Below are 26,888 nucleotides of genomic sequence, written 5' to 3'. Positions count from 1 at the left end.
GAGTCTTGGTTTTGCTTGGGATGGCACGATCCATGCATTCTTGTAGCTACCCGTAGAATGCATTAGTAAAGGATTTTGCAGCTTGGACAGTGTTATCCTTCAGCATGGGGGCTTTGAAACTTTCCACCTCGGTCTTAAGTAACGTGAAGTTTGTTTTTGAAAAGTTTTTCACGGTGGTTTTCTTGTCCGGGGGTAGGGGCGGAATATGGATATCCAAAGTGATTTGTTTATGGTTAGAGCTAACCAGCGAGGGGTTGACCACAGGTTTGGAACACCCGTCGCCCATGTTAGTGATGACCAGGTCCAATATGTTGTCACCTTTGGTGGGAGTGTTGATCAGTTGAACCAGGGCATTTGAGTTTATAAATTCTAGGAAAAGTTGGGCAAGGGAGTTAGTACTTTGTGTAGTTCTCCCATTTAATGTTTGGGTAATTGAAATCACCCAATATTAGGGTGTTTGGTAGGACCTTTATCTTTCCCCGTGTTTCCAGAAACGCGGAATGGGGATCCTGAGACATGGTGGGTGATCTGTAGCAAGCTATAATTTGAATTGCACTTTTGCCCTTTGTTAGTTGCACGTGGATGATCTCTGAAGCATCGTGCTGTGCCACTAACCTGGAGGTGTGGGTATCCTTGATGAATATGGATATGCTCCTGCCTTATTTATTTCGGTTTGGGTTCTGTGACCGAAATGTATGGTATGAGTTGTGTAGCCTGGTAGTGCTGGGGTGCTCTCTGGAGCCTTAAACCATTTTTCTGTTGCTGCACATATATCAATTTTCTCCATACTGAGGAGTGTCTCGAGTGCGTGCATTTTGAAGTTTAGACTTCTGGTATTGAGTAGCATTACTCTCAGTTTTTTGTTACTTGTGCTATTTACAGTGGTGGGTTTGTCTTTTGAGCCTTGCGTAAAAAAGGCACTATGGTGGTGGCAAGAGCCTTGGCCAGTATTCAAAAGCGTAAGGGTGACAGGTGCAAGCCATCTCTAGCGAAGCAGAGTGGCTTGTTGAGCATGTCATCCCAGGCGGACAGACACTAATCCCTTTTGAATGACACCAGAAACTTAGCCAATTGTTGAAATTGAGAATTTTTTCTTTATACCGTGGTCTCATTCTTGGTGAGGGCAGGATGCTACTCAGGGTCAGGGTCATACCGGCCAGGGCTACATGATCAGAGAGCTCTTCCATGTCTCTTTTCATATAGTCCAGGGAGGTACGGCTCAGGTCATTTACACCAACATGGACAGTGACAGAGTCATATTTGTACTTGTTCTGGAGTGACCTGAGTGCTTGTGTTATGTGGTGGATCCTGGCATCTGACAGGCAGCTAATAGTAACCTTCTCCTTAATCAGCCTAGTGAGTGGGACGTCAGTGTGCCTGACTATAGAGTCATCCAACCAAAAGCGAAACAAAACGAGAAAGCATACCAGGACAGTGAAACTTGTGAGACTGCATGGCACACTGGTTTTGTGACGTATGTGTTTCATTGTTTGTGTTGGGGGCTGGAGGTTGCTTGGATGTTTGCTTTGGAGGTCTCTGTTTGTTTTGCCGATTTTTATTTAGAGCCTCTGAGTATGTTTTCATGTATTTATGTGTGTTTTTTGCCGGTGCTGGTTTAATGGGTCTTTGTAAGACTGGTGGTGTGATGCAAGTATTTCCCTTGTCTTCTTGACTGTCTGATCCATTCTTGTGTTGAGAGAGCTTAGCCTCTAGTTTGGCTGTATAATTGCATCTCTCGCATGTATTAGTGTTTGGTGGTATGATGAGGGGGTTATCTGTGTACATGAGACAGTTGTAACATTGCCTCAAAATGCCCAGATTCATCAGTTGGACTGGAGAGTAGACCTGAAACTGACCTTTGGACATGCCTGGAATAGGTACAGTGAACTGTTTTACTGGATGGGTGGTAAGGTCGAATAGAGAGCCTTGTCCTTCTGTACTGTACAGGAGGGTCTAGTGCTAGGGTTTATAAGTGCTTGCTATAAGTTTTGAGCAAGTGCCGGGCTGAGAAATAAATGGCTCGAGTGCTTAAATTGAAAGTTTGTCTAGTTCCAAGGGAAAAATTGAAGAGCAGACTTTCTGGAGCTGGGAATAGTTTTACCCTAGCTGCCCAGCGCGCAAAACCGGGCAAATACGGTATTTATAGCAGGGAAGTGAAAGAGATAGAAATTAGCCCAAAATGGCCAATAAACTACCAATTTCTGGGCAGAAACCACTCCTCCAGGGACAGATATGCTGCTCAAAGCTCCCCTCTCTCACAGGTGAACAGAGAAACTTCCTTCTATCCAAGTAAGGTATGGGCAAACACAGATTTGTAACACAGCCCTGAATTCAGCACTAACCTGAAAACTGGACTATACTAGCTTAGAGAGGTGGTAAACAAGTATATATATATATATATATATATATATTTTTTTCAGAAAATAAAGCAGATACACTCAAAAATCTTTAAAAGCACAGAAAAGGATGCTTATTGTTATATATTGCACATCAGAGTTGTAATCAATGCCCCTAGTAATAAAGTAGGAAGAAACACAAATACAGTAAAAGCAGATGAATAAAGTGCAATATATATATATATATATATATATATATATATATATATATATATATATATAAAAAAACAATAGAAAACAAACTGATTTAAACAAGTTACCCAATTAACCAGAAAAAAGCTCAAAACTGAGCCCTGTTCCAGCAGTCTTCATTCAGACAAGTTCTAACTGCACACCCCTGCTTACTAGGGTGCAGGGGAACCTTCTCCAAAAAAGATGGCCTGGATCAGTGCTCAAGTTATACAAACAAAGCTAGATTCAGTAGGCCTGAATCTGGTCTAAGCTACAGCAACAAGGCACACCAATTTCATAAAGAAACAGTTCAAATAAGCAGGCACAATAAGCCTGTGTCCATACATTCCCAGCTCAGAAGGGCAGAATCCAGCCTCTCCTCCCACAAGAGTGCAGACCACAAACCTTCTTAATGTAGAATTACTGGCCTGAAGCCCTAGTGCTTAAGCCAGAACTAATACACTTTTAGAATAGCAGACACTGGGCCTTCAGTCAGCAATTCCCAGCTTAGAAGGATGTGTAAGCTACCTGTCTTGCCACAACAGTGCAGACCACAAACCTTCTTAATGTAAAACAGCCTGTATGAAGCCCAAGTGCTTAAACCAAAAGAGTTACAAAAGCAGTTACAATTTAATCAGGCTACTACCAAGCAGTAATAAATGCAGCACAATAAATAAAATTGAGTACTTTTATGAAAAGCAAAATAAAGTAAGAGGAAACACAAATACAGTAAAAGCAAATGAATGAAGTGCAACAATGTTTTTAAGTGCAAGAAGAGAGGAAGGAACAACCTAAGTGGACTGGCCTTCTCAAATCTTCTCTCTGTATTAAGTAGAGTGAACACTAGTCTCAAAATATGATCTAACTGTACTTGGTTAAGTGAGCAAGTGAGATGGACCCAGGAGGAGTGTTGTAATACAGACTTAAAGGAGGGGCGGGCAATTCCAGAGCTACCAACACTAATACCAACACAGAAACAGGGAGGGCAGGTGGGGAACTAACTGCAGAGAGACACACAGCACACTGTTCAGAAACACACAATTAGGAAACAGAATAAATGAAAATACAGCATTTTAAAATGGCAAGTTTGTACTTAGAAGACTAAAATTCACTACTACAAGTTTCACTTAGCTTCAGCTTCTAATGCAGATGTTTGTAGCCAAGCAAGTCTCTCAGCAGTTGAGCATAAAATGATTTGTCAACCTTTGTGGCTAGCACTTACAGTACAGAGGAATCCCTCTAGGCTACTAAATATCAGATAAAAAAGTGATAATACCACCCCCTCCTATAGCAAAATAACCACAAAGAGACACACACCACATTGTTCAGAAACACACAATTAGGAAACAGAAAAAATGAAAATACAGTACTTTTAAAACTGCAAGTTTGTACTTAACAGAATACTAAAATTCACTACTGCAAGTTTCACTTAGGTACAGCTTTTAATGCAGATGTTTGTAGCCAAGCAAGTCTCTCAGCAGTTGAACATAACATGATTTCTCAAACTTTGTGGCTAGCACTTAAAGTACAGAGGAATCCCTCTAGGCTATTAAATATCAGATAACAAAGAAGTGATAGTACCACTCCCTCTTATAGCAGAACAACTGCAGGGAGACACACAGCACACTGTTCGGAAACACACAGTTAGGAAACAGAAAAAAATAAACTCAAGCTTTGACCAGCTAAGACCTACATGAAATCAAATCAACTGGACGTATAAGTGAATTTAATTAAATCTTTATCTGCACTTTTTTGCAAATAATATAGCATTTAAATTGATTTATTTGTGTTGCATTGAATACTATCTAGCTGGAAGTTGTGGCTCTGTTTTTTCAGTTAATGCTTGTTCGAATTCTTGAATAGCCAGTGATAAGTGGGGGTAGTTCACTTCATTGTTATTCGGTTTCTGCCTTATATAAGTGGTACATTTTGGATTATTTTCTGCTTAAACTCTGAGCTTTGGACAGCTAAGACCTGCATGAAATCAAATCAACTTGACGTATAGGTGAATTTAAGTAAATCTTTATCTGTACTTTTTTGCAAAAAATACAGCATTTAAATTGATTTATTTGTGTTGCATTAAATACTGTCTAGCTGGAAGTTGTGGCTCTGTTTTTTCAGTTAATGCTTGTTCAAATTCTTGAATAGCCAGTGATAAGTGGCTGTAGTTCACTTCATTGTTATTCGGTTTCTGCCTTATATAAGTGGTACATTTTGGATTATTTTCTGCTTAAACTCTGAGCTTTGGCCAGCTAAGACCTACATGAAATCAAGTCAACTGGACGTATAAGTGAATTTAAGTAAATCTTTATCTGCACTTTTTTCTCAAATAATACAGCATTTAAATTGATTTGTTTGTGTTGCATCGAATACAATCTAGCTGGAAGTTGTGGCTCTGTTTTTTTCAGTTAGTTCCCCACCCACCCTCCCTGCTTTTGTTTTGGTGTTAATCTTGGTGGCTTTGAAACTGCCCGCCTCTTGTAAATTTGCATTTGGATACTCCTCCTGGGCCCATCTCATTTGCTCACTCAAAGAAAAAAAAAAGAAAGAAAAAAAATTGCACTTTTTTCATCTGCTTTTACTATATTTGTGTTTCTTCCTACTTTATTTTGCTTTTGCGTTATCTTAAAAGTACTCAATTGTATTTATTACTGCTTGCTATAACTATCATTCTAATTCTTTTGGTTTAAGCACTTGGGCTTCAGACCAGTTGTTTTACATTAAGAAGGTTTGTGGTCTGCACTCTTGTAGCAGGACAGGTAGCTTACATCCTTCTAAGTTGGGAACTGCTGATTGAAGGCTCAGTGTCTGTTATTCTAAAAGTGTATTAGTTCTGGTTTAAGCAGTTTGGCTTCATACCCGTTATTTTACATTAAGAAGGTTCATGGTCTGCACTCTTGTGGGAGGAGAGGCTGGACTCTGCCCTTCTGAGCTGGGAATTTCTGGTTAAAGGCTTATAGTGCCTGCATATTTGAACTGTTTCTTACTGAAACTGGTGCACCTTGTTTGTTGCAGCATAGACTAGAGCCAGGCCTGTTGAATCTGACTTTGTTTGCATAACCTGAGCACTAATCCTTGCCTTCTTAAAAGTATTAAATTGTATTTATTACTACTTGGTAGTAACCTGATTAAAGTGTAGCTACCATTCTAAGCCTTTTGGTTTAAGCACTTGGGCTTCAGACCAGTTGTTTTACATTAAGAAGGTTTGTGGTCTGCACTGTTGTGGCAGGACAGGTAGCTTACATCATTCTAAGTTGGGAATTGCTGATTGAAGGCTCAGTGTCTGTTATTCTAAAAGTGTATTAGTTCTGGTTTAAGCACTTGGGCTTCAGGCCAGTTATTTTACATTAAGAAGGTTCGTGGTCTGCACTCTTGTGGGAGGAGAGGCTGGACTTTGCCCTTCTGAGCTGGGATTTTCTGGTTAAAGGCTTATAGTGCCTGCATATTTGAACTTTTTTTTACAGAAATTGGTGCGCCTTGTTTGCTGTAGCATAGACTAGATCCAGGCCTGCTGAATCTAGCTTTGTTTGTATAACTTGAGCACTAATCCAGTTTTTCGTTTTTGGAGAAGGTTCCCCTGCACCCCAGTGGCAGGAGTGTGCAGTTAGAACTTGTCTGATTGAAGACTACAGGAACAGGGCTCAGTTTTGAGATTTTTTTTTACTGGTTAATTGGGTAATTTGTTTAAAAGCCTTTTCTGATTGCTTGTAGTCATCTAAAGCTGTTTAAGTGTATTCTTTACTGTTTGTAGTCGTTTAAAGCTGTTTAAGTGTATTTTTTACTGTTTTTGCCTTATCTTTTCAAAAAAATTTTTTTTCCTTATTTCCAACCTTTCTAAGCTAGTATAGCCCGGTTTTCAGGCTAATGCTGAATTCAGGGCTGTGTTACAATTTTCTGAGTTGCCCATACCTTACTTGGATAGAAGGAGGTTTCTCTGTTCACCTGTGAGAGAGGGAGCTTTGAGCAGCCATCTATCCCTGGAGGAGTGGTTCCAGCCCAGATGTTAGTAGTTTATACGCCATTTTAGGCTAATTTCTATCTCTTTCATTTCCCTGCTGTAAAAACCATGTTTGCATGGTTTTGTACATCTGGGCAGCGCCGTTTAGCTAGGGCTAAATTTATCCTGGCTCCACCAAGTCTCCTCTTCAGTTTTTCCCTTGAAAGTAGTTCTAACTCTCAACCTAAGCACTTAAAAAGTATCCTACAGTCCAGCACTTGCTCAGACCAAATAGCAAGCACTAATATATCCCGACACTTGATTGGCCAGCAGGGCAAGGCGCATTATTCACCCCTCACCAACCAAGCAGATAACCCTGCTATTCAGGCATGACCAAAGGGCAATTTCAGGTATACTCCCCAGTCCAGCTGGTGAACCTGGGTATCCTGAGGCAATGTTACAACTGCCTCATGTACACAGACAACCCTCTCCTCCTACCACAAAACATTAACATATGCGAGAGATGCAATTATATAGCTAAATTGGAGGCTAAGCTCTCTCCACCCAAGACTGGAACAGGCAGTCATGAGGAGAAGGTTAAAATTTGCACCACACCTCCAGCCTCACACAGACATACTAAACCAGCACTGGCAAAAAATACACATAAATACACAAAATCATACTCAGAGGCTCTAAATAAAAACATGCAAAAGCATCACAGACCTCCAAAGCAGACACCCAAAAAACCTGCACCTCCCGTCACAAACCAGACACAAAATCAGTGTGCCGCACAATCACAGCCCTTAAGTTGAAATAACATACCTAACACACTAGTAATAGGTGACTCTGTAGTCAGGCACACTGACGTCCTACTCACTAGGCTGGACAAGGAGAAGGTTACTGTTAGCTGCCTGTCGGAAGCCAGAATCCGCTACATAACACAAGCACTCAGGTCACTCCAGAACAAGTACAAATATGACTCTGTCATTGTTCATGTTGATGTGAATGACTCTCTCTGGACTACATGAAAAGAGACATGGAAGAGCTCTCTGATCATGTAGCCCAGGCGGGTATGACCCTGACTAGAATCTTGCCCTCACCAAGAATGATACCGCAGTATAAAGAAAAAATGATCAATTTCAACAATTGGCTAAGCTTCTGGTGCCATTCAAAGGGGATCCAGTGTCTGTTAGCCTGGGACGACTTACTCGACATACCTCATTGCTTTGCAAGAGATGGTTTGTACCCATCTCCCCTGGGGTTTTGAATACTGGCCAAGGCTCTTGCTGCCCCCATAGTGCCTTTTTTAGGCAAGGCTCAAAAGTCAAACCCACCTCCGTAAACAGCACAAATAAAAAATGAGGGTTATGCTACTCAACGCCAGGAGTTTAAATCTCAAAACGCACACGCTCGAAGCAGTCCTCAGTATGGAGAACGTTGACTTCTGTGCAGTAACTGAAACCTGGTTCAAGGCTCCACAGAGTACCCCAGCACTACAGGGCTGCAACTCATACCACACATTTCAGCCACAGAACATGGACCGAAACACAAAAGGAGGGGATGTATCCATATTCATCAAGAATACCTACACCTCAGGTTAGTGGCGCAGCATGATACCTCCGAGATCATCCATGTGCAACTAACATGAGGCAAATTTGCAATGCAAATTGTGGCCTGCTACCGATCACCCTCCATGACCCAGGACTACCACTCCGCCTTTCTGGAGACACTGGAAAACATGAAGGTCCTACCGAACACCCTGATATTGGGAGATTTCAATTACCCTACCGTTAACTGGGAAAAACTACTTAAGTACAAACTCCCAGGTCAAGTGCTTCCTGGAATTTATCAACTCGAATGCCCTGGATCAGCTGGTAATCTCCCCTACCAGAGGTGAAAACATATTGGACCTGGTCATCACCAACATGGGCGACAGGTGTTCCACACCGGAGGTCAACCTGTCACTGGTTAGATCAGACCATAATGTCCACACCACACCACCACCTCCAACCAAGGAAACCACAGTGAAAAACTTTTCTATAGCAAACTTCATCTTACTTAAGACAGAGGTGGTAAGTTTCACAGCCCCCACGCTAAAGGATAACAGTGTCCAAGATGCAGGAACCTTTACAAATGCACTCTATGAGCACCTACAAGGATGCATGGATCGTGCCATCCGTAGCAAAACCAAGACTCACTCCCCTAAGAGAAGGAAACCAGTCTGATAGACCCCTGCCATAAACAGGCTATACAAAAGAAGGAGGAAACTAGTTCAGAAAAAAACAAATCCCAGGAAGGAAAGACATCCTTGATCAGTATCAGTAAGAAACTATGGTCCCTCATAAAATCCTCCAAGGCTAACTTCGAAAGAAAAATAGCCAAGGATTCGAAAGATAACCACAAAGCCTTCTTTAGCTATGTCAAGAATCTAAGTGGCAACTCGCAGATATGCTCTGAGCTAGTGCAAAATAGCACAAAATATACTGAACCCACTGATATTGCCAACATCCTGGCAGATAGATTCAGTGCAAACTTCACCCCGTCTCAGCCCTAAAAGGGCCCACAACAATACTGGAAAAGTGTAGTGTCCCGGAAATTACAGACGCACAGGTGAAAACAGCCCTTTCAAAAGCCAAAATCACAGTGTGAATGGGGCCAGATGGTGTCCCAGGCTGCGTCTTGTATGAACTACAGAACAAAGTAATCTCCCACCTAAACACGCACTGTTCACCCTCAGCCTCTCCACAGGCTACATGCCCATAGAATGGCGCACAGAATCGGTTATTCCACTCCACAAAGGAGGGGCCACAACTGACCCTGGTAACTATCACCCCATAAGCCTGACTAGCCTGGTCTGCAAGGCTATAGAGCGCATCATCATGGAACTCATTAACAAAAGACATTGGGAACCTCCAAACACTTGACCCGACCCAGTTTGGCTTTGTTAAGGGCTGGTCATGCCTACTAAATCTGGTTGACTTCTCCCAGACACTCACCAAGGCCACAGATGAGGGGAAGGTAGTTCACACAGCCTACCTTGACTTCACCAAGGCTTTTGACACCATTCCCCACTCGGAAATTATAGAAAAACTCACCAGCCTGAACATAAACCCCTATGTCACGAGATGGGTTGCCAAGTGGCTTACAGACAGAACTCACACGGTAAGAATAGCGGCCTCCAGGTCAGACTCTAAATGAGTCACAAGTGATGTCCCACAAGGCTTGGTCCTGGGACCCCTACTGTTCGGCATATACTTCTCAGGCAAACACAGGAGGACTATGGCTAAACAAGTTTGCCGATGACTGCAAATTGGGAGCCATAATTGACTCTCCAGCTGACGCGGACATTCTCCAAAAGGGCCTTACTGAGATGGACACCTGGTGTCAAAGTCATGGTCTCAAGCTAAATGGCAAAAAATGCATAGTCATCCCATTTGGGAAAAACAAAATGCCCATGAATTACCACATAGGTGGCAGCCCCCTTAATACAGAAGAGGTAATAAGATATCTGGGGACCAGGTAGATAGTAATCTCACATTTGACAATCGTATTGCCAAAGTAGTTAGGAAATCCTTCTGTGTAGCCCATCTAATTACTAAAGGGTTCGCATCTAGAAATAAAGAGGTTATAGTGTCCCTCTACTCGTCACTTATCAGACTCATCATAGAGTACAATGCCATGTTTGGGATGTACCTCACCAGACACTTCCAACAGCTGGAAAGACCACAAAAGTACCTCTCCAAGAGGATTACTGGCCTCAAACACATGTCCTATGCAGCCCAACTGGAAAAACTCCAGCTATACTCAGTGGCATATCGCTTACTCAGAGGTGACCTCTGCCTGACTTACAAAGCCATGTCCAACTCAGAATTGATGGATATGCTCCACCTAAAGAAATCCAACTCATTGCGAGCCACTTGCTCTAGTGACATTAACCTCACCACCACAATAAATAGAACATGCTGGAGGGATAGATTCCTGTCACAGAGACTCTCCATGCTTTGGAACAAAATTCTTAACTACATTAGGCAGAGCCCCTCACTAACACTCTTCAAGAGAAACCTTGATGAGTGGATGGGTAACAGATAATACACCGCTGGGATCACTTCATTAGCTCTTATTGACAGAGGCTCAGTTAATTAATCAATGGGGTGGCGAAAGCTGACACACTCTGGCTAGGCTTATAAATGCCCTCAGGCAGATAGTCAAGTACCTACCTATGAGCCTATGAAAATACAGTACTTTTAAAACTTCAAGTTTGTACTTAACAGAAGACTAAACTTCACTACTGCAAGTTTCACTTAGCTTCAGCTTCTAATGCAGATGTTTGTAGCCAAGCAAGTCTCTCAGGAGGTGAGCATAAAATGATTTCTCAAACTTTGGGGCTAGCACTTAAACTGTAGAGGAATCCCTCCAGGCTATTAAATATCAGATAGCAAAGAAGTGATAATACCACCCCCTCTTATAGCAAAATAACTGCAGAGAGACACACAGCACACTGTTCAGAAACACACAATTAGGAAACAGAAAAAATGAAAATACAGTACTTTTAAAACTGCAAGTTTGTACTTAACAGAAGACTAACATTGACTACTGCATGTTTCACTTAGCTTCAGCTTCTAATGCAGATGTTTGTAGCCAAGCAAGTCTTTCAGGAGGTGAGCATAAAATGATTTTTCAAACTTTGTGGCTAGCACTTAAAGTGCAGAGGAATCCCTCTAGGCTATTAAATATCAGATAAAATAGAAGTGATAACACCCCCTCTTATAGCAAAATAACTGCAGAGAGACACACAGCATACTGTTCAGAAACACACAGTTAGGAAACAGAAAAAATGAAAATACAGTACTTTTAAAACTGCAAGTTTGTACTTAACAGAAGACTAAAATTCACTACTGCAAGTTTAACTTGGCTTCAGCTTCTAATGCAGATGTTTTAGCCAAGCAAGTCTCTCAGGAGTTTATATACTTGCCTCCCTGCAAAAATAAACAATGTTTAAAGTTGCATGCGTCAAGGTTTCTTCTCAGTGCATACTAGGTAGTCAAAGTTTTTATTTGACATAGAGTGGTTTCCTTTCAGGATATTGACATATGTGTTAGTCAACCGACTGAAGATAAATCATGTGTACGTATATATATATATATATATATATATATATATATATATATATATACACGTGTGTGTGTGTCTGCACACACACACACACACACTATATGTTGTAAACTTGACTAAAAAGTAATAGTGATACTGAATACCCCCCCCCCCAAAAAAAAAGAAAGACTTTTTTTTTAAAGGGGTGCAGGCCCTTCAGGCTTTGTATGTACTAAATCCAAGGTCACATAAGCAAAGGAGCAAATTTCTGCACTGGAAAAAACTGCCAGCTAACTGTAACACAGTTCACAACCAATGCACTCAAATTACTGAAGACGTTAGGAAAGAAAATCCCCACAAAAACAGACATTTGACTAAAACACAGTTGAAATTTTATGCAAACAGAATTTACTTAGAATGGAAATGTCTTAATTGTACCCCCATCCCTCTTTTTGATAAGTGCCGTAGGATCTTTTACATCCTCCTGAGCTACCACTAACTCAGGCAGATAAGACCTTAGCACCTCGTCCAAAGCACTCTCAGGAGTGCAACACCCACTTATTTTGCATTGCAGTATCTGTATTGGAAAAGTGAATCAAAACACCTGCTGTTGGAATTGAAACCATGTTCTTGTGCTGTTCCAACATCAAAGGCAAGTGTATTTCAGACAGGCCTCTCAACTGTCCAGATTTTCACAGAATATCCAGACTTTTGCCTAATATTTTTTGATATGCTCCTCATAAAATTTGTGTTTTTCTGGCAAATCACTGTGGATTGAAGTTGCTAAATAATGAAATTCATGAGTTTTAGACTTCATATCCTTCAGAAAATGCATGCTAACACAAATCCTGGTATCCTAGCAGCTAAGTTTATACAAGCAATATTTAAAATGTGTCCCTATTTTTGGCCTTTGTCCCTCCCCCATTATTGTTTATATTTCTTGCACTAAGAGGTTGTAAGGTTTAGTACTTCCTGTTGAGTTGCTCACATTCTAACTTAAGGTGTTTAATACATTTACTCTTAGTGAAGGCAGTATAATCTGCCTTTTACTGTCAGCAGATTTAAGCAATATGCTGACCCCCAAAAATTCTGCCATGTATTCATTAACTGTTTCTAACCAGAAATCAAGGTCCATAAAAGTCTGATGAGGCCTGTGTGACTAAATTAATATAGAGAGCTAAGGATGTTGAAGAACTGCACAGCCGATTTGTTGAGAGAGAGACAGAGAGAGATAATTGTTGTCCAAAAAAGGATACAATGAGAACCAAACTGTTGTAACTAATTCTTGATATAATGGTAGTTGTATGCAGCGCAGTCATACCTCTCAGACTCTTAGTACAAGAAATCTGGACAAAGCCTGACAAAATGAAGGAACAAAGACCCAAAAATAGGGACAGGTTTTAAATATTGCTCTTATAAACTTAGAAAGCTGCTAAAGTAAAAGGGTTTGTTTTAACATGCATTGTCTGAAAGATCTGAAGTCTGAAACTCAAATGTATGTCAATATTTGGTGACTTTAATCCTCAGGTGATGCCATTGATTTGCCAGAAAACCACAGATTTTATGGGGAACAGACCAAAAATATGAGGCAAAACTCTGGGTAGTTAAGAGGCATGAGCGCAGTAGAATTAACTAGTATGAGTCAAAGGAGCTTCCTGAGTTAGCATGATAAAAGTCTGCTAAACATAAGCAGAATGAGTAAAGTTTCAAACCATATGATAGTAAAGGAGCCTATGCCATGTTCACCGTCATTTATTTGCATGAGAAGTCCTGTCAAGCAGTAAACAGAGACTACAGAAACTAAGGACTGGTAGTCCATTTTTCCAAAATGTGCAAAAGAAAAAATAATTTTTGAGAGTGTTTTGCAAGTATTAATTCAAATTAAATTGTCGACTGCTCATTTTCATTTTCTGAATCATACAATTTCCAGCCAAAAAATTATTTGTGACTGCAGTTTGTGTGTATGTTGTCCATACTATTTCTACAGAAGGCGGAGAAAACAGACTGAAAAAAACTGCCTCCAGTGTGAAAAGTACTAATTTTAAGCTTGATAATGGCGGACCATGTAACATTCTGGGAGTGCATTCGTAGACTTGAGCTTGAAATGCCTTGAAAAAGAGTTTAAAGCAGCACTGTTGACTTATTCTGGCCATAAACTAACTTCACTGTATTTATGAGAAAGCCTATAGTTTTTTAATTTCAGATTTTGTCACAAGGACAACTATTTTGGGTAGAATGATATGAGCACCTTTGGGCAAGACTAAAAGAATACACAGTACTTTTCTGTTATCGGGACAACACTTGTAACGTGGTAGCAGGTACACGAAATGATCGCACAGCTGTTAGCCCTGAACCGGTAGTTTTGAAACAGACTATGCTCCTAACTATCCTTGTTATCAAGGCTAACTTCACTTAAAAGCATGGTTATGTTTTTATTTCATGATAATGTTATCCACAGTACTTTTCCATTACGTGTTTGGATGTTTGACTACCAACTCGCACTGTGCAGTAAGGAACGTCTGTCCATTTAACATGTTTTTATTTATTTATTTATTTATTTTTATTTATTTTTATTTTACATTTGTTGACCGGGCTAGTCCAACTGGATACATGTCCATTTTCAGTGGAGGCCCGGGGAGAAAAGCTCCAAAGTCATGGTTAGATTAACAAATACACTGATGATGTTAACACAAGTTAATACTAGTTAATACAAATACAATGATAAAGCTATAACAAGTAAATACAATTAAATACACTGACGCTTAAAGGCCAAATAAGAGAAGCAAGAGTTATATAAATGATTTAACGAGGTACAGATTAGAACAGCCAGACAAGCAGGGCTAAAATAGAGCGTTCTTTGGTTTTTGGGTTAGGTGGAGGCAGAGAGAAGCCTAGGTACGGCAGGGACAATAGCTTTTAGTCTTCAATTCTTAGTTAAGCCCTTTACAAAACCGAGATAACCATCTTATTCTCTTTCATATCTTAAGTATGAACTCAGCTGGATTACAATGGTTGAAAACAAGGCTTTCTATAGCTTTCTTTAACAAACACTTCTTTTAGAAAAAAAGACAACAAAATTCCCATTAAAAGTCGTAGATGCGGATAGTTAGAATTAAAATAATTCTCACCAGTTACAACTGTCACACACCCAGCAGAAATAAAGAAGCACACCTGTTTCCACTTTTAACCAGGTTATGTTGCCAAATTCTGCTTAACCATACATTTTGTCACATTTTGTGCCAGGCCCTTTAATAAACTTCTTTAATAAACTTTTTTAATAAAGCAGTTCCTCTCACAGCATACTATGATTTCATTTGTATGCCTTCTCTGTCATCGTCTTGGATTCTTTGCAGTCTGGTCAGTCAAAGTTCCGTATTTGAGCAATAATACAGCCATCGTTCGTTGTTAAAAATGTTCCTGACTTTTTGGCAAACTGCTTAACTAAATTGCACTTTCTAAATGTATTGAAAACACCAGATGACTGATTAGAAATTGCTTTTACAACTGCTTCAGGGCTGACAGCTGTGTGATCATTGAGCTTTAGAGCTGTGTTGCCCCGATAACGGAAAAGTACCGAATGCACTGTGTGCAGTTACAGTCACAGTACACCAGAGGGAAACTTGCAGTCAGTTCAACCACTTGTAAACTTGTGCAGTAAATGGTTTGCAGAACTATAGAAACACTTGTTCACATGTCTGTAAAGCCTTGTATTTGCAAATTCATACAGGAGATGATTTGTAGATTGGTGAAGGCGGTAATTCTCAGATTTATGAAGCAAAGGATTTTCACTTTTATGCAGATGAGTCTGCTAAACCAGAGAGGCAAATTTCAGAGTGTAGTGGCTGTGAAAAGTCTGTTGCAAACAAAAAATATGAAATGTGAAGTCTGATGGTTTGTTGACATTTCTGGATAATATGCTGATTTATTCACAGGGCTTGTCTGTATTACAGAGTAGTACAATATAAAGTAAATCATTTCACATATTTACACAAGAAGAAGGGTTAACATAATTGTGAGACAAAAAAAAAGAGAAGGAACTGAGAGAAAGGAAATGGGGTCACCTCTGTGGTTGATGAAATTGTTTTAATGATGCCTAGAGCCAAGTATTTCTCAGTTTTTGTTGCTAATCATTGCTTCTTGCAGGGCAAGCTTGATATCAAGACATTTCAGAAATGTAGATCTTTACTGGAACTGCAGCTAGGTCAATTGGTGACCCGGCAAAGTATCTCTCTGGTGAACCTCTTCTCATAAAAAAGGTCAGCTGTTTGCTTGATAAACCTAAAAGTAGAGACAAACACATGCTCTCTGACAAGGGCTTGATTGGCACTGTATAAAAGTCGTCTGTCTTAGACATTCAAGTCTGCAACCAGTAATAGAAGTCATACTGCTTGCATGTCATGTACAGATTGGCAACTCATGCAGCTGATCATCCACCATTACTGCAAGCCATACAGCCTGAGTGCAAGCTAAAGAAATGGTGCCAGTTAGTCCGTTCAAGCAATAACCTTCTCTTTAATCAAGTGTGATCACAGATACTGCTGCTTAAATGATTGAATACATTGCTTGCAGGGACCAATCAGCACCTCGTCTATACTGCTGATTGTGCTCCTTAACAGCTTGGAACACAGCAGTTGCCCCTTCACTCCACCCTTGTTACAGCTCTATTAATACTCCAGTTGGAAGCTACATATTCCTGAGAATGAAGTTTGAAATGTCATCAGCATCAAAGGTATTTCATGGACTTGTGGCATAAATGACTGATGGTCTGGAAGGTGTTGTAAACATAGCATATTTGTCGGGAGTGACCCAACAAGTAGCATAACTTGAGGCACAAAATTCTTAACTGGCTGAGACAAAATAACCTGAAGTTAAACTATGAAAAAAAAGCCAGCTGTGAGTGATGTGTATCAAATGTACATGGGACATGTTCTCAAGCTATTTAACTCAATACTGAAAAAGAGAGCGCGGGTGTTCATGTTGAGAGGCTATCAGTCAGGCAGTAATTGTTGAAGTTGTTGGATATGGTATAGTACTTATTTCAGGTTCAAACCAAATGTCTTACAGGTGTTCATGGCATTGAGAGGACTACTTGCAAATAACATGGTATGGCACTGGGAACTGTCACAGGAGAAAAGTTTAATTGTCTTTAAGAAAGCTGAGGCTGAATCTCCTATTGTAACAAAACAAGTTCTGTTACAAGTTGATGTTAGTCAGGTAGGTATTAGTGCAGTGCTACTGCAGGAAGGTCAGCCTCTTACTTGTGGTTCTAGAGCACAGACTGACTTCCCTGACAAGACATGCTGAAGTAGAAAAGTGCCATTAGCTGTTGTTTATAGATGTGACAAATTGAATTAATTTATCTGTAGGCGATACGTTTATGTTCAGATTGTCCACAAATCACTTTTTTTATTGGAAAGCACCCTTACACTTAGAGAATGTCAGAGATTTGAATTGACATTTGTGAAGAAACATGGCAAGGAGATACACATAGCAGGTGCTTTGGAAGTGATATATATTATTCTTTATCTACCAATGTCTAAGAAAGGTTATAATAGTTTATTGTAGTCAACTAGACATTAAAATGCAAATGCTGAGAAACAGTACAGTCAGAAAAAACAAATAATAAAAAAGTTTTAATTTCTCATGCTAGTATACTACACTTTCCCAGAAGTGTAGCAAGCATGGGATGAAGGGAGTAAAGTGTTAGTGGGCATGATCGCGAAGTACAGTTCCTGCATCCTTTATTGTGTGTATTAAGCTGTAAAAAGCTAATATTGGCTTGCTACAGTTTAAAAAAAGTAGAAGTACTTTTTTTCCTGCTTTTCACTTGAGGAGCTAGGGGGGATTTTTCTGGCTGTAGGAAACCAGTTGGCAGAAATGTTTCACTTGGCTTGCTACAGTAAAAGCCAAAGTCCTTTATTTGCTCTTCACTTGAAGAATTGAGGCGATGTGGTGTTATATCGGGGACTGGCACTGTTACATGAGACAGCCATGGCTCTGTACTTTGCATGGTGAGAGTCATTCTTTGCAGGGTCTGTTATGCAAGTTTATCAAAATAATAGTACTCAATCACTGTATAATAAAATACTAGAGAGAGTACGTATGAAACATTTGGGAATAATTATGTGCGAAGAAATGGCAGGGGGATGTAATGTTTTAGTCTGGGTTTATCTCATCAAATTAAGCTGATATGGAAAACTGTCAGATTTGCAATATGTTTCATAAAAAACATAAAATACCAGACAGACAGTGGAGTAAAGTAGCTACTGATTTATTTCAGTTTGAAGATTGTTGTTACCTCATTTGTGTTATGTTGAAGTGCTACTCAAAAAAAATCTGTAGGTCATAAAATTGTATGAGAAAACATCAGGTTCATTCATGATGATCCTTATAGCATTTTTTGACATTATAGGTTTTCAACTATCCTGAGTTCTGATAATGATCCACAGTTTGTAAGTTCACAGGAAGGGGAATTTGACAACCAGTCCAAGATAACCCACATTCAAATGGATGGGTAGAGAGTAGAGAGTCATATAGACTGCCAAAAACTTTATCAACAAGATATGTTGTTAGTTTAAAGCAAGGTTGTAACTTGGCATTCTTAAATACAGCAGTACTCCACTTTACACCCCTTATAGCTGTTGGTGTGGAGGAGAATAAACATAGCACATACTTGAAGTTGAATTATTGTGGCAATAATGAACAAAAGCATAAATGTTACTATGACAAGACAGCTGGAGCATTGCATAAATGTTACTATGACAAGACAGCTGGAGTATTGCCTACACTTCCTGTTGAAGAACTCTTGAAAAGTATAAAAGTCAAATCACTAACACTCAGAACAAGAACCTGATGCCATTTGACATGCTGTTACCCCAAGATCCTACAGCCTTCATCTTAGAACTGCAAGTGAGACAGCCTGGTATACAGAGCCTACACCAGGAACTGACATAAATACCTACTGGAGAGACTGTGCCTGATTTGATGAACATTACTGATTGTCACAGTTGTTTTGATTGTGATTTTGCTGATAGTGACATTACATTATATAACATAGCTACCAAATAGTACATCTTTTACCAGTCAATGGTGTAAAGTTTCAAGATTTGGAAAATCTATTAAGACACCTAGGAGGTGGAAAGACTGTCACTTGTTATGAAAGCAAAGACTGATGCTCTCATTTGCTGTTTATACCTAATGTTTAGGCGCTGTGTAGTGTCACAATAAAATGCTGGCATGAGAAAGTGAGTGAATAGTGTTTTATGTGGCAAGTATAGTATAGTATAGCCAGTGCTCTTTGTATTACTATAAGTAGTACTCTTGTCTTAAGAGAAGGGATTTAAAGAATATAGTGAGAGTACCACTTTAAGAACTGTACCCATAGGGCTAATTTCCATATGAAGTATCATTTGATTCTTCCAACCGCTGCATTGGCTGCCTTCACAGTAAATGACAAGTACATCATGAGTGGCTTCTCTGTGCCTTTGTTATCATACCTATGTGGTATGTCTAGGTAGTTCTGAAAGAACACACACCTTGCACATGTACACACAAAATCTCCAGAATACAACACTTAACTACAACATTGCTGTCTGCTGAATTTTAGAATTAAGCAGTGTATATTTTGTCATGGAGGCATAGACTCTTAATTTTGTAATATTCCATACTCAAGCAAGTTAAAGCTTGCACATCATAATATATCAACACCAGTGCCATACTTTTGTCTTGTTTTGTATTCTCTGAGTTTTGTATTAAGAGTATAGGTATGGACTCACTGAGAAGTATGTCTAATGATGTTCATAGGTAGTTAAAGAACTGCAGCTGATAGAAAAGATGGTGTTTTTGCTTTGTTCCTCAACATTGTTTTGGAGCAAAATGTGCACTTGTCTTGCTGATGTTAATGGAAGTTGAATGAATTTGGGCTTGTATATTTCATTGCGCCAGTCACCACTGAGCTCCTTGGTTCATTTTCTGTGTGGTGTCAGTAATCTTAGCAACTAATACAAATATGTATGTGCTCATGACCTACAAGTAGCAGCATTTCAGTTTACATGGATTTAAAAAAGTGTTTTCCATTTTAGTTTATGCCCTTCCAAGTCACTGTTGAAGTATTCTTTACGATAGGAATCTCCTACCAAGGATAGCCTGACATCTGGCCAATATACTAAAGCCTTTAGGTTGTAAAAGGGATGCTCTCCATCACACGTAGGCTTCTCATTGAAAGGGCATGAAAACCAACACTCATAGAAAATGCATCTGGCCAGTGGAGGGTTAGGTTTACTTTTGAGTCGTTTTCAAAATAGACTCCTTGCACACATTTTAGGGCAATGCATACATGAATTTGTTCTTTTCTTAAAGGTGATGTACGGATGTACCATCTTCAGAATTCTTTGCTGCCAGTCCAAACACCATCTTTGATCATCGGTCTGAACACTCATTCTTCTGCTGGTTACCAAGCTGTTTTTTAATGCCGCATTGAGGTTTTTTCTTATCTCCTTCTTATTTTATGGTTGCTGGTTCATGTCATCCAGAAAGGAGAAATGTCAGTGTGGGAGACCGATTTCTCATAAGGATCGTCACGAGCATTGTTTGTTTTGCTTACGTGCTTCTCACGACCATTCTTCTTGTCCCATTTGTCAGGCATATATTCCAAAAACCTTGCATAGTTGTCTCTCTTCTTAGTGATCTCTTTAGAGAAACGTCTTTAATTGTTGGCTAAGGGTACTGTGGAGGAATCATCCTGGCCCAAGGGCCAGCTGTCTGTGAAGAAAACCAAGAAAGCTTGGTAGGATTCTTCAGGTGTAGACGTCTCTCTTGTGGTTAGTGAAAGCCCGGAAGACCACCCGTTTTTTCATTCAAGATTCCTCTACGTGACCATTTCTAATGCTGGCATGGATCTGGATTTTTGCACATTCATAGGGTCCATTTCAGATGTTCAGGGGAAACAGCAGCTGATTATTTCTGAAGGGCCTAGGGGTGTTCCTTAAATTTTGGTCAGAGAAGAAATTACTTCTACACTTAGAGTGTTGTGTTTTCAGGGTCCGAGCCATGTAAGATCTTTAGGACTAACGTCCCTTTGAAAGAGAAGCAGAAAACTAAGTACCTTTTTCCTGTTCCCAAACACCCTCAACATGAATGGCAAGATTTCACACAAGGTCTGTTTAATGCCCTTATGGCTTTGAAGCCTCCTCAGGGGGGTCTCTATCCCTACTCACCTTGGTCTTTTATCCCTCTTAAGAGGCCTAGTGTGCAGGTCTTGTCATATGAGGAAGTGGATTCTGATGAAGAATCCTTGACCTAATCTTCCCAGATTCCCCTCTCCCTTGGATTATGGCTCTGAGGAGGAGGAATCTATTAGTCCTGATTCCCTTTTTGAGGAGATTTCCTTTGGTGATACAATTTCCCGCATTATAGAGTTTTTTTAAGTGAGATTGTGCTCTGGTCTGTGATGTCCAGTATAGGTATTTTGAGCTCCTTCAGATGGAGCCACCTAAGCCCTCTGCTGTCCCTCTTGTTTTTGCTGCCTTGTTGGATGCTTTTTCTGCAGCTTCTCAGGCTCCTGACTCCCTGCCCCCTGCTCCTAAAAAAACTGATAGGGTTTACAGGGTGCCTGAGGATTGCAAATCCCTTTATAAGTGCCCCTCTGCTGACCCTTCTTTTGTTTCTGTTGCTTTTGATAAGCCATCTAAGCATTTGTCTTCTACAGAGCTGCTCCAGTATGACAAGGACAGTAGAACTGTGGAGAGGTTGGGTAAGAAAGTGTATACTTCTGCTACCTTGGCCTTTAGAGCTGTAAACTACCAGACCCACATGACCAGGTATATTTTAGCTCTTATTTCTCAGGCTTGTCAGGTTTTTTCAGATCTTCTTAACTCTGAGGGGAAGACTTCAGCTCTTTCTTTACTAGGGTTGTCTTCTCAAGTAGCTCACCATTCTATTAAATGCAGTTATGATGCAGCTGATGCCTTGTTTAGAGCTGCTGCTTTTGGTTCTGTATTGAGGAGGTATTCCTGGCTTCGCCTGCCTTTGCCCTGATGATGTTAAGGCTAAGCTGATGGATGCTCCTGTAGATAAGAAACATCTTTTTGGTACTGCTGAGCTGTTTAAGTCCCTTCAGGAAATGAGTAAGGCTTTACAGGATTTGAAACACATTTTTGTTTCATCTGTTCCCAAGTTTCAAAGGAATTACCTTAATAAAGCTGCCTTTGTGCGCAGTCTCACCCTCCCCCCAAACGTAAGAAGGGTGGTAGAAGGGTTCATCCTGCCAAGTTCACTTAAACTCCTTCGGCTCAGAAACCTTCTCCAAACATGCCAGCCGCTGTCTGACTATTCTTGCCCCTCTATTCTCAGTCATGTTCCTCTCTCTCTTCATCTTCCCCTGTCCCTTCTAACTTGGTTAAAGGTTACTCAGGATTATTGGGTTCTATTTATAATCCACCAGGGGTATTATATGGTTTGGAAATCTCTTCCCCCCTTTTTGGGTATTCCTCAGCCTTCTCAGGAACAGCTGCCCTTTTTTCCAGAGGTGCTTTGGAACCTGTTGCCTCAAGGAACAATTCAAGAAGGTCCTCAAAAGGGGAAGGGGTTTTACTCCAGAATGTTTCTGGTCCCCAAGAAAAAAGGCATCTGGAGACCCATTCTGGATCTCTCTCAGCTAAACACATTTTTTGCAGTTTCCTTCCTTTCAGATGCTGTCCCTTCAAACCTTGTTTCTTCTTCCTCGGGCCTTTCTAGTTTCCCTGGATCTCAAGGATGTCTATCTCCATACCCCTGTTTATCCTCTTTTCAGGAAATTTTTACATTTTTCTATTGCTTCCTTGTATTTTCAGTTCTGTGCTTTGCCCTTTGGCCTCTCTAGTGCCTAAAGGGTCTTCACCAAACACCCCGCTCCTGTGATTGCTTTTTGCAGATTGAGGGGAATTCAAATCTTTCCTTACTCAGACAACCTGGTCATTCAGGCCTCTTCTCCAGTGATTTTACTTCAGCATCTTCACTTTGCTGGTTGTCTTCTACGAAGCCTAGGGTTTACTGTGAATTTCCAAAAATCATTCCTAAGTCTTTCTCAGGATCATGTTTTTGTAGGGTGCAGGCTCCAGACTGTTCCTATGCTGGTGTCTTTGCCTCCTCTCAAGGCCTTAACTCTGATTGCATTTTTTTCAGTCCATTCTTTGTCTGGACTCCAGTACAGCCAGGAAGTTTCTAAGAGCTATGGGTTACATTGCTTCCATCATTCCTGTGCGTCATCTGGCCAAGCTTCATATGCGAAAGCTCCAGTGGTTCCTAAAGTCAGTCTGGTTTCAATATTCTCATCCTCTGAATTTTCCAATTCCCCTTCTCCCATGCCTCAAGCTGGAATTTTAGTGGTGGATTCATTAGTTGACAGTCAACCCAGGTCTTCCTTTTCAACCTCTATTTTCCACTCAGGAACTCTTTACAGATGCCTTTGGTCATCATCTGAAAGAGCAGGGCCTTTGGTCTGTTCATCAAAAGAAGGGACCACATCAATATCAAAGAGATGAGAGCCCTTCTCCTGGTGCTTCAGACTTTTCATTTTCTTTTCCTTTCAGGGCCCCTCAAAATCTTCACAGACAGTACCACAGTGATGTGGTACATCAACAAGCAAGGTGGGACAAGTTCTTATCTCCTGTGCAGACTAGCTCTTCAGGCTTGGGATATACGTATCCAGTATCAAGTTACTCTTCAGGTAGTTTACATTCCCTCAGATCAAATCATTGTGGCAGATTCTCTGAGCAGGTCCATAACACAATCTCACAAGTGGATGCTTCACAGAGATGTGTTTCTGGACATTGTCCAGCAGTGGGGTACTCAAGTAGATCTTTTTGCCTCCCCACTGAACAGACAACCTCCTCTCTTTTTCATCAGAGTCCCATGTCCTCTGGCTTGGTAGGTGGATGCCCTCTCTTTTTCTTGGAAGGGGATGTTTCTTTATGCCTTCTCTCCCCTTCTTGTCAAACTTAGGGTCCTGGTCAAGATAGAACAGGATGCTCCCAAAATCTTGTTGGTGACTCCCTTTTGGCCCAGACAGCATTGGTTCCCGCTTCTTCTGTGTCTAGGATACCTCACAGAGTGGACCTTCTCACACAAGACAAGGGGTCTATCATCCATCCCTACCTGTTCACTCCTCAGCTGACGTTGAGGGTGATAGGGTTTTGATCCCTTTTAGGCACCTTTTTTTCTGAGGACATGCTTTTGGATCCTGCAGGAGGTCAGGAAACCCACTACCAAAAAACATGTTTATCCAAATTGAAGAGGTTTCCATCTGGTGTCTTTCTCGTAACCTGGATCCACTTACTGTGGAAGTCATTTAGTTCTCTCTTATTTGTGTGGATTGCTCAATGCTGGGTTGGCATACTCTTCTGTTAAAGTCCACCTGTCAACTATTTCTGCTTGTCTGCCTTTGACTTCCCCATTGGCTTTTAGATTCAAGGTCAAACAATTTCTTAAAGGTGTCCTTCATATCAGACCTCCCAGGAAAGCTATTCCTCTTTCCTGAGACGTTAATTTTATTTTGGAAAAATTGACCAGGCTGCCTTTGAACCTTCTGCTTCAGCTTCCTTACAGCATTGTTCTTGGAAGACTGTTCTTCTTTTGGCCCTTACCTCAGCCAGATAGGAGTCTGAGCTGCAGGTCCTTATGGCTGTTCCTCATTTTTTGTTTTTTCATAAGGACAGGTGGTCTTTTCATACTAATCCTTCTTTTATGGGGAAGGTGGTTATTGAGTTGTCTCTTGATCGTTTGTTCATTTGCTCACATTTTTCCCTTCTCCACAATCTGCTAGTGAGAATGTTCTTCACAACTTGAATTTGGATAGACAACTCTGATATTATTTGGATAAAACTAAAGCCATTTGTAAATCTGAGCAGCCTTTTATTTATTTGTATCCTAGGTCTTTAGGTTTGGCTGCTTCCAAGCAAACCATTTCTTTCTGGATATCTAAAGCCATTTCATTTTGTCATTCCTTTCATGGGAAAAAGCCTTCCTTATTCTGTTAAGGCTCATTCTGTCAAGGCTGTGGCTTCTTCTTGTGTTTTTTTTCAAAGGTTTGGATACTAATTCTACTCTTGAAGCAGCTACATGGACTACTATACATACATTTACCAAGAACTATAAGTTGGATCTTGTTTCTAGGGCTAGAGTTGGATTTGCCAGGACTGTCCTGTATGGTTTTCTTGAGAACTCTGTTGGGCCTTCCTCCTGCCAACTTTCTTCCTGAGCTTTTGTACTCTCCCCATTATAAAGAATACTGCAGCAGTGATATTGAAGGACATAGTACAGTTATGTAAAATCTTACCATAACAGTAGATGTCCTTCTCTTCACTTCTGCAGTATTCACTCCCTCCCTCCTCCCTGTTCCTTTTCTCCTTCTGGATGTACATGTTCCCTCTGTGTCTTTGTCTTCATAGACTGTTGCTCCTCCTAAGACCTTTCATTTCTGAGGATGGTATGTCTGTACATCACCTTTATGCCCTACACCATGCAGAGGGAGCATACATGTAATGTACGGCATTCCTATTACAACCTAAAGGCTTTGGTATACTGGCTGGACATTGGGCTGCGCTTGGCAGGGGATCTCTATTGTAAAGAATACTGCAACATTGAAGAGAAGGACATCTGGTGTTATGGTAAGATTTTACACAACTGTATTTTCTTCTGCAGTAAGCAGGAAGGTGGGCGTACATCCATCCACAACAGCTTTTTCCCATTGTTTAGCATAAAGGGTCAGGGTGTCACTTCAACCCTGACAATCATCTAGAGCCAAGATTTACTCCACTGAGTAGCTAGCCCTGCCCTGGGTGGGTGTACATATCAGATAATAAAGAAAACAATGAAAAATAAACTTTTACTAATAAACTGTACAGTAGCATTATCTTAAAAATGTTTCTTCCCTTTTTTTTTTAATAATGACACTGTATTGTCAGACTACACTTCTTTATAGATGGTTTTCCTGTGAGATTCATCAGAAATAGTTTTATAATATTCTGCACCTGTGTATATACCTTTGCTTCCAATGTAAGTTAATGTCACTGCTGTCTTAAGTAGTTACTTGTATGTGATTAGATGGAAGAGGAGTGTATTGATTTGAAGCATTTTAAATATGTGAATATTAAATAATGGCTGTGTTTATTGGAAGGTGTATTGTGTTTTATAAATAGTATTGCTTTCTATGTTTTTATCTGATAAGGTAAAAAAAAAAGTGACTGATGTAATTCTCTTATTTTTGTATTCACAATGTTTTCTATTAGAGCTCAGCTACCAAACACTCTAGCACGAGTAATACAGGATTTACAACACCGATACTGACTGCTATGTCTATCAGCAGTTGTATTTTTGCATATAAATTACCTCTCATTGTAACATTTCACAATTTATTGTGACTGTTCAGCTTTAGCATATCATTTAGTTAAAATATAAACAATATTCCTTTTTTTTCAGATGTAGTTACATGCCTGGCTCTTGATCTTTGTGGAATATACCTTATTTCTGGATCCCGAGATACCACCTGTATGGTCTGGCAAGTCCTACAGCAGGTAAGAAGCCACAACAAATTGATGAGTTAGTGGGATACTGTTTTTTTCTGTAGATCTCTTAGATTAAGACAACATAACCACTAGGCTAATAGTCTCTTTTCATGGGAGAAGCAAAGTGATATTTATACTGCTAGGGAAAATTTGACCAGGGCATTGAGCAACTTCCCCTACTCTTTTCAATAGATGTCATGAGATTTCATACATCCAACTGGGCTACCACCAACTCAAGCAGATGGGGTCTCGGTTTAACATGTCTTCTGAAGAATGGCACTCTAAGGAGTGCAGCATCCCCATTAGGATGCACTACAGTGTTAACAGTTGAGCTACCTCATGTGGGAATAGAACCTGCAGCCTTCTGTAATAAAGGCTGTTATGCTACATGTGCCATTGACACCAGATGTGACAGGTCTCTTTCTCATTTGACTGCTGACTCACCTGTGGCCTCCCAGCCGTCTGCTCAAATGAAAAGTCCATGGCTTTATTAATGTAATGCCCCCTGATAAAAAAAGGGAAAATGGTTAGATCTTCTGGGAAAATTATGTCTCTTTACAGTAGTCTAGCCTATAGAATGCTAAGTTATCAAGGCTGTATGCATACATTTTGGATGATTTTGCTGCATCCTTACTGGCAGAGCAAAGGTCTTATATGAATGAAATAGTTTCTGATTTGACTCAGGTTTTGAAACATGCTTTGAGAGGTGTGCTTGAATGTGCAGATGAAGTCTCAAGAAATGCCGTGTTTTCT

General features: G+C 40.3%; 1 protein-coding gene across 1 annotated transcript in view; it reads left to right on the top strand.

Moving 5' to 3' along the window:
- The window catches only part of NBEAL2 (neurobeachin like 2), a 3,059,867-nt gene that overhangs the window by 2,861,734 nt on the left and 171,245 nt on the right, over window positions 1-26,888 (top strand). Inside the window, exon 50 of the mRNA XM_044066003.1 lies at window positions 26,050-26,144. Coding sequence (XP_043921938.1) covers window positions 26,050-26,144 — 95 coding nt within the window. The remainder of the gene's footprint in view (window positions 1-26,049; window positions 26,145-26,888) is intronic.

The sequence above is a fragment of the Protopterus annectens genome, chromosome 3.part0 (assembly GCF_019279795.1).
Source record: "Protopterus annectens isolate FY-2018-M chromosome 3.part0, PAN1.0, whole genome shotgun sequence".
Classification (NCBI taxonomy): domain Eukaryota; kingdom Metazoa; phylum Chordata; order Ceratodontiformes; family Protopteridae; genus Protopterus; species Protopterus annectens.
The sequence above is the reverse complement of the archived record's forward strand: the minus strand, read 5'-3'. Positions and strand labels throughout refer to the sequence as shown.